The sequence below is a fragment of the Astyanax mexicanus genome, chromosome 7, assembly GCF_023375975.1.
Source record: "Astyanax mexicanus isolate ESR-SI-001 chromosome 7, AstMex3_surface, whole genome shotgun sequence".
NCBI classification, from domain to species: Eukaryota; Metazoa; Chordata; class Actinopteri; order Characiformes; family Acestrorhamphidae; genus Astyanax; species Astyanax mexicanus.
This window is the reverse complement of record NC_064414.1, coordinates 43,065,127-43,074,310: the sequence shown is the minus strand read 5'-3', so window position 1 is coordinate 43,074,310 and position 9,184 is coordinate 43,065,127. Positions and strand designations below refer to the sequence as shown.

The following is a 9,184-nucleotide window of genomic DNA, read 5'->3' as shown; positions in this document are numbered from 1 at the left end:
GGAACATAATTAAGGTCTAAAGGGCTAAATTGGAGGCTGACTCTGTGTCGAAAACACAAGAAATGATGATTTGATGCCTTGCTGCCCACATGATCTCTCTTAGAAGACAGTGTAATGTAGGGAAGGTCTCCAAATATCCAAATAAAAAGGAAACAAATACATCCTAATCCTGGCAGAGCTAGCTTTGCTAGATATGAGTGTTTATCTGGGTTGCAATTAGCTGTTAGCATTTTAGCCCAATTAAATAGAAGACTTGCTTGGCTCGTGAGGCTTTTAAGCCCTGAACGACGTCTCACAGGCTGCAGTGCCTCCAAGGCTGCAGCCCGCCTCTACCAGCTAAACCAATCAAATAACAGGAAACTGGAATCCCGCCCCTTGAGAACACAGCCAATCAGATTAAATCAAGGAATTTCGAGCGCGCAGTTTCACTTTATTTTCTTTTTTTCAGTGAGCTAGCACAGTATAACTGCTACATTTTGGATTTTTGGAAAGGCTGCTGGTCTGTGTTTCTACAGTCAACCACTTGTAAGTACAGATTACCTTCTGGTGAACAAAACTAAACTTTGTTGGAGACTGTTTTTTTTGTTTAGCAGATAAACTGCAGTAGGGAGTTCATCTGACTAACTACATGTTTACAGTGGCATAAGCTAGTGCTATTTTCTTATATCAGACAGACTATGTAGGGTAATTCTAGAATTTAATCTCTTTAGTGAGTAGACTTCAGAACAACCTGTGTATTTCTTTGTAAATTTTAGAATAATGCCATAGTAACTATTTTAAAAAGCTAGCTAACATTTACAACCTCAAAGTCTGATGCTAATGCCTTTCAGACTGCATATCAGTTATGTACAGCCTCAGAGGCAGGCGGTGACGTTGATGCCTCTTAAGCTGTTAGATATACATTATATAATTATAGTCTCCTTCCAGGCTGTTAATCAGTTATGTACAGCCTCAGAGGCAGACGGTGACGTTGATGCCTCTAAAGCTGTTAATTATACATTATGTAATAATAGTCTCCTTCCAGGCTGTTAATCAGTTATGTACAGCCTCAGAGGCAGACGGTGACGTTGATGCCTCTAAAGCTGTTAGATATACATTATATAATTATAGTCTCCTTCCAGGCTGTTAATCAGTTATGTACAGCCTCAGAGGCAGACGGTGACGTTGATGCCTCTAAAGCTGTTAGATATACATTATATAATTATAGTCTCCTTCCAGGCTGTTAATCAGTTATGTACAGCCTCAGAGGCAGGCAGTGACGTTGATGCCTCTAAAGCTGTTAATTATACATTATGTAATAATAGTCTCCTTCCAGGCTGTTAATCAGTTATGTACAGCCTCAGAGGCAGACGGTGACGTTGATGCCTCTAAAGCTGTTAGATATACATTATATAATTATAGTCTCCTTCCAGGCTGTTAATCAGTTATGTACAGCCTCAGAGGCAGGCGATGACGTTGATGCCTCTAAAGCTGTTAGATATACTTTATATAATTATAGTCTCCTTCCAGGCTGTTTATCAGTTATTTACAGCCTCAGAGGCAGGCAGTGACGTTGATGCCTCTAAAGCTGTTAGATATACATTATATAATTATAGTCTCCTTTTAGGCTGTTTATCAGTTATGTAAAGCCTCAGAGGCAGACGGTGACGTTGATGCCTCTAAAGCTGTTAGATATACATTATATAATTATAGTCTCCTTTTAGGCTGTTTATCAGTTATGTAAAGCCTCAGAGGCAGGCGGTGACGTTGATGCCTCTAAAGCTGTTAGATATACATTATATAATTATAGTCTCCTTTTAGGCTGTTTATCAGTTATGTAAAGCCTCAGAGGCAGACGGTGACATTGATGCCTCTAAAGCTGTTAGATATACATTATATAATTATAGTCTCCTTCCAGGCTGTTTATCAGTTATGTAAAGCCTCAGAGGCAGGCAATAATGTTTTTGTCTTTTGTGTTGTTAACCATTTGATGTGCTACATGGGTAAAAAATGACCCGCAATCATTTTCTATGTGACTTTATGTATGTCTGAGGGTTTCTATGATATATCTTCACAATAATGAATCAAGTCATTTAGAATTTAACAAATGGGTCAGAAAGGTCTTAAACTCAACACAGCTCCTGTCACACAACTCAGTAACATTCTAAGGCAATAACATTGCCTTAGAAAATAGTTGATGCCAGTAGTGAAAGATAACTGTACAAAATATTTGAATAGGTTCAGTTTAACTTGAGAGTGAGTGCATTATCTCTCAGGAAGTTACAAGTAATAATTATTAGCTGTTGATATATTCTATTTTAGTTAGCCAAATCTATTGTAGTAAGTTAATTACTGTAGTTAGCTTAAGTAAGTATGTTGGAAGGCCATTTAACTACATATCATTTTTGTGATAAACATATTCTTGGTGACAAAAACTGAAAATTGAAAATATGATTCCAAAAATATGCTTTAAAGACAAAAATGTGTGCATTATAGAGGTAGTTATACAAAAAGGGCTCTTATTCAAAAAGTAAGAAAGAAAAAAATAAAATGAGGATGTATGATGATCAAAAACAAGTTAATTGAGGAATACCTTAAATTCTAAATAACGAAATTAATTTACTGCTATAAAAACATTCAGCCATACATGAAGTTTCCTAGAAAATGAATGATCCATTTTTACCCATGTTGCACATTAGAGGGGTTGTGCATATGTTGCACATCAAAGGGTTAACAGAACAATACCTCCTTGTAAACTAATTATCGTTAGTAATCCAAAAAAACCCACTGTTCCTGATATATAGCCATAATCTCTGTTAATGACGTGTGCAAGGGCTATTCATTTTTAAAGCAACAGATTCAGTAGTTATATTCCTATTTATAAGTAAAGGCAAGGTGGAATCTGAGTTATCTTAAATGCCATTACTCTAGAATTCTGTTTTAGTCCTCTATGAGTGAAAATACATCTATTTTGCTTGATGTTTTGTGAAACCTAAGTTGTTCATACCAAATTGACTAATGTTATATTTTTCAGATTATGATGGAAGAATTTTGGGAAAAGGCTGTGGATGAAAAAATACGTAAGGACAAAGATCCTCGAATTCAGCGAACAATTAAAGTAATGAACAATGAATCACAAGAGACTTTTATGAAGAATCACTTGCAATATATGAGAAATGAGAACAAGGGAAATTTTACTTACAGGAAAAACAGACCAAATGTTATACAGTGGAGGTGTGAGCGCTCCAACCATTCATCAGGAAGCTCCTCTGGCAACCCAGAAAAGACACGTGCAAATTCTTGTACAGCTTATGTGTCCTTTCAGTTCATTACTATGAACAACACACATGGATGCATAATAAGAGCTTTGCTTGAACATAATGGCCACAACCTTAATAATCACAAGGAAAAATCTGTGAGCCATATTGATGAAGACTTACTACAAATTATTTATGAATGGTTGTCACAAGGGCTTTCCAACTGTGCCATTCTGGTAAAATCCGTTGAATGGGCAACCAAGAATGGAAAAACAAACCTTTTGGACAGAGGGTATTATGTCACACCTCAAGACATCAGAAACATCAGGAAGACTTTTAATTTGGAGCAACGAATGGATGGCAATGACTGCATCTCTGTGGGCAAATTGGTCAAATCAGATTTAAAGGACAGCATTCTTTATTATCAGCCCCTATCACATGCAGAGAAACAGCCACTCATGATTGTGTATAGTTCACCCTGGCAGTTGGAGCAGTGTAAAAAATTTGGACCCACAATGATATTTTTGGATGCTACCTATAAAGGAGTCACCCAGTATGGTTTTGCCTTTTACGCTGTACTGGTAAAGAACTCAGAAGGTCAAGGGATACCAGTCTCCTTCTTCATTCTAAGTGAAGAATCCTCTGACATATTAAAGGTTTGTCTCCAGAAGCTGCATGAGGCTGCAGACTGTTTAACACCAAGGTAATTCATTAACAGTTTGCTCTATATAAATTATTTTGTATTCTTGTAAATGTGGTAACTTTTTATATATATATATGTCTGGCAGATGTGTGATGGTTGACCGTGACATGAAAGAAATAAAGGCAATCAAAGCTGTCTTCCCAAATACTTCAGTGTTACTTTGCTGGTTTCATGTGCTACAAGTAAGTTTTTAATATTTCCATGTTAAAATACTATGCTTGCTGATGTTTGAAATGTTAATAATATAGTAAAAATGAACTAAATGTTTATTTCATTTTATTGCAGGCTGTACATCGTTGGTTAATGAGACAAGAGGGGGGAAATCTCAGAGATCCCTCATTACGGAACACTGTAATAAGAGGAATGGTCTCTTTGAAGCAATGCAATACGGTATGTTTAGAAAAAAAATACTCCAGCAAACAAAATATAAGCATGTTTTTTTTTTTTTTTAAAGAAACGTTTGGTTTTATTTCTCTCAAGTGTGTTGCATGACTGTCAAAAGATTATAAAATAGATATGATCACCTATAAACAGGATTCACCTAAAAATATGTTACTAATGGTCTTTAAATGATGTACATTTTTCCTGGTGTTAATCCCAAATAATTTACTGAACCAAAAATTATTTGACTTCATAGGAGATGGAGTTCCAGGAGCATTCAGTAAAGATTTTGTCAGACATTGAGAGAGAGACAAAAAGTGCACGGGTGTCTGATTACCTCAAGGAACACTGGCTTAACATAGGTGTCATGTGGTCAAACTTCGGCCGCCAAGTTTTCCACCATCACAGTGAGACCAACAATGTGGTGGAAAGGTCATTATTTTTTCTTCCATTCACACTTCTTTCAAGTAATAAATTGACATAGATCTATCATATCTAAGTTAAAACTGATGTATTATATATACGTATATTTTATATTATAGTATTATATGTTTATATTTTATATTATATGTATAGTATTGTAACAAAGTAACATTTCCAAGAATCCCTGTGGCATGTTTACATTCTTTTCATTTAAGGCACACATTCATTTAAGGTGGTACTGCAATAGTCAATGTAGTTTTAAAATTACTATTGGTGAAAATTATTAAACATTTTATATATTATATAAACTTTTCATTTTAGTTTCACAAAGATATATTGAGTTAATTTAAAAGTAGCTAAAATGCAGAATGTTGATATTTAAAAAAAAAAGCTGTTATGCTTTGCAATATATACATATTTCATTTTTTTTTTAGATTCTTTTTTGGAATGAAGTACAACTTCCTTGCTGGGTATGCCAACAAAAGGGTGGATGATCTTCTTCTTGTACTTAGCAGCCATGTTGTTAAGTATTACAGGTTAGTTAGACACAATGACCTCCATGGTGTTTTCATGTACAGATGGTAACTACAGAAAAATAACTAAAGAAATATTTACCATTAAATATTCTGTTGTATGTTTTTTTTTCAGTCACCTAGATGCTTTGAAGGCAGCAGGTCGTTTGAGACCCAAGACTTCAGATGCTCTACTGGGAGTTGAGAGGATGAAATCACGTGGACTTGACCACAGTGTCTCTTGGCAGTGTGAGGGAAAGTGTAATGTTCCCTCAGAAACAGTACCTGGTCGTATGTATCTTGTAGATTTGGTGTACACTACATGCACTTGTGAATATGCAAACCTGGGTAACATGTGTAAACATGTATTACTTGCAAAGTGTGTCTCAGCCAGCAGTGACATAGATGTGAATGGATTACGACAAACAAAAGCTGACATTTTGTACTCTAGAAATGAATATGTCCTTGATAAATTAACAGTTGTAGTGCACAGCAATGGTCACATTGGCATAGTAAATATGAAAAACATGCAGTGCTCTTGCTTGTCAAATAGTCATGGAGAGGTTTGTGTGTGCTTGACCCTCGCACAAAAATTAGTTGGAAACACTGACCTTGAGGAAGTAGGAATGTGTGTGACTGATTCAGGCCCAACTGATTCAGAAGAGCCTCTGACAAAATGGTGCATAAAAGACATGGTGAGTGATTTGAACAGTTGGTGTAACAGTACTGACTATAAGACCTCCCTAGAGGTTTATTCAGGTGTTAAGCATGTGCACAAACTGGTATTTGGAAGGTACACAGCAGTAACAAGAAAAAGGAAAATTGAGAGGCTCCACAGCTATAGGAGACGTGTTGAGTTGGCAAAAAAGCATCTGCATGATATGCACAATTATTCTTTTTCTGAAAGGGGAAAGAGGCAAAATCAAACCCAACATAGTGATGGAAAATTCAAAAGAAAAAGATCAAATCGGAAGACTAGGGTTAGATAAATATGTAAATATATGGACCTCTATGCTCCTCTGTATGGAGGCTATGTGTCAGAACAAAACTATGTATTTGAATTGTTACAGAAAAATTATTTTAAAAAATCTTAAATCTGAGTGAAATTCAATATAGGAATATTTAGATTATTTCTAGGTTTCAGTTTGACACATAATCTTTGCACAATTTAAAAGGCAGCTGGTGATTTTGAATAAATTATAATGCACCGGAATATCAAATCAGAACAACAGATACACTGTTTTAATCTTAAACCTAATTGGATTAACACCAATTCCAAATTTTCAATTATATTGTGTAATAATGATTATCTTTGGGATTAAAAAAAAAATCTGATTAGCTCTATGTTACAACTATACACACAATAGCTGTCTGGAATATAACATACAGTAACTTTATAGTTTTTATTTACTTTTGTGCAGAAACATGAAATACAGTGGCCAGTGTTAATATGGAATATTGATTACTAATGCTTGCATGAACGGTGATTAGATTACAATGTATATACTGTTTGTCTGAAAATGTACAGTATATGTGGTAGATACATGTACTTAAAAGTAAAACACCTCTTAATTGTAGAACAGAAACTTTGCAAGTAAAATGTTTTTTTTTATTATTAAATGGTATAATGATGTACAGTGTGAATTTCTACAGAACTGGAAAGATTCGAAATTGTATTCTTATACATGCAATTATAGTATGTAAACTGAAATTAAATGTGCACTGAAAATAAAAATATCACTTTCTGAAAAACACAAATGAATCTTTATGTCCAAATGTCCAAAAGTATTTTAACTGTTTAGCTGAATAGAATCTAGTAACAAAATTCAACGTCAAGCACCATGTAAGAAAATTAACATTTATTAGAACAACAGGATGGAGTATAACTAAATTATTAACTTGTTTGGTCTGAACAAAATAGCAGGTGTGAAAGGTGCCTTGATCCATGGTTCAGAAAATAGGACCATTATTTGGTCCAACCAAAAAGAAATGTGTTAAAGGTCTGAATGTGCTGAACCATGGTCTTTTTCAAAGGCAGTGTGAAAACCCTTTTCTAGATGGTTACTGATTTTCAGACCAATTGTTTTCACCCATTAAACAATGGAATAAGAAAAAGATGCAGTGCTGAAATCAAACTCCCCTTCATAGCGCAGTTGTATGGATACAACATATTATGCTAGTGATTCTGTATCTACTTTAACTGTAAATTAGACCTAATTTATAAACAGAAAAAATGGAATCAGATACACTCATTCTGCTGTGTGATGCACCTGCACTTCTGTTTGATTCTGTCAGTGAGGTAGAATTTAGCACAACATCTGGAAAAGCAACTCACTGAAATTACAATATTTTACAGACCAGTTAGTGTAAATTACAGGGAGACCACATGGGTGATAACTGGATGTAAATTATTGCAATAAACTGCCACTTAAAACCAAAACGAACTTCAGCTTTGTTTCAATCTTGTTTCAGACTTGGTTTGGACTAAGTCTTATTCTGCAGCACTATACTTTCTGATCTCTGAGTCTGCCACCTTTCCCAGGACTGAAAAGAAAACATCGAATAATTTTAGGCCAAGGCCATGAGTAACTAAGTCAAAGGCTCTTGCATGCTGATGCAGCTGGGTTTTGGCTTCGTTTAGAAGGTCTCTGTAAAAATACAAAAAAAAAAAAAAACAACAACAAATAAATACTTTTTAATGCAATAATCAGCATGCTTTGGAATTTATCATCTTGCAAAGGAACATGCATTTTGTTGTTAATGGATCTGCATTTCTATTTTACTGTACATGCAACACATGTGTTGAAGATGTAGATAAACCTTCTAGCATATATTTCTTAATTTACAGTTTATTATACTTACTTGAAAAAAGCAAGTCTTGTGATGGAAGGTGTTTATTGAAATGATTCATAATCAATGACGTGTGATGATTCATAAACAATGACGACTATTAATGATATTACTTTTTGTTCTATGCGATGATAATGTGTACTGTGACCATTCTACCCTCAGTGAGCTTTTTTGAAATGCTGAGTAAGAGTTTTCTCTATCTGGCTATGTGTATGTGTTAAGGAATGCACGTCACAGTTGTTCTACAAATTCTGGCGCCAGGGTCATCTTCCTTTCTGCTTGCAATGTTTTGAGAACCAGCCTGATATGCTCACTAAGGGATTATGTCATATCACATGTCAGAAGAAGTTGACGTGTCACAATGGTGGCACTGTGCCCATAATTGGGAAGTAAGGGATGGGAGGATCTAAAAGGTATAAAGAGAGCTTGGCACCTCTTGCAAGGGAGGAGTTCACTCTGTATTCATTACGTGTGGCTTCTCAATAAATCTTGTTACTCATTCTGATCAAGACTCAGAGACTCTGAATATTTCTTTCTTCCTGTCATTATTTTTCCACCACAATTTGGCGTCACGGAACAGGATGAGCATGGTCTTGCGGCGGAGGGGGAGAGACTAGCACCTGCCGAGGACGCTCTCCAGCAAAACAGCTGGGCCCCAGAAGCAAGGGAAAATTCCACAGAATAAAGGACAAGTACCGCGGGGGTAAGTGCGGCCTCTCCCCCCCATTCGCAAATCCAGGCCTCATCGACAAACATTGGTGGTGAGTGACAGGTTAACTAATTTACTCATTAAGGAAATTTTAAATGTAAACAATTGTTCTTAAATTAATTTACTCCCCTCCATCCTTCCTTCAGCACTCCGCCCTGGACAGTGAATAGTTACATGACGGTGTACAAGACTAGCCTGGTCGTGAGGCCTTTATTGATGTATGTAAATATATCTTTAAAGTAAAGAGAAGACTAGCCTGGTCGTGAGGCCTCTATTGATAGACGTGTCATTAGAGTATAGGTCCCGGGACCGTGGGGAGGAGTGCATAAAATAATACTAATAGTACAGGGTACTGATTGTGTATTAAGCA

At 35.7% G+C, this 9,184-nt stretch overlaps 1 protein-coding gene across 1 annotated transcript; it reads left to right on the top strand.

The window, feature by feature from the left end:
* The first annotated feature begins 259 nt into the window (after positions 1–259).
* On the top strand, positions 260–6,901 carry LOC111194170 (uncharacterized). Its single transcript, XM_049481745.1, has 7 exons — positions 260–525; positions 3,014–3,939; positions 4,025–4,121; positions 4,225–4,329; positions 4,577–4,752; positions 5,178–5,279; positions 5,392–6,901. Exons 2-7 carry the CDS (start codon positions 3,017–3,019, stop codon positions 6,242–6,244), a joined length of 2,256 nt encoding a protein of 751 aa, XP_049337702.1. The 5' UTR covers positions 260–525; positions 3,014–3,016; the 3' UTR covers positions 6,245–6,901.
* The last annotated feature ends 2,283 nt before the right edge of the window (positions 6,902–9,184 follow it).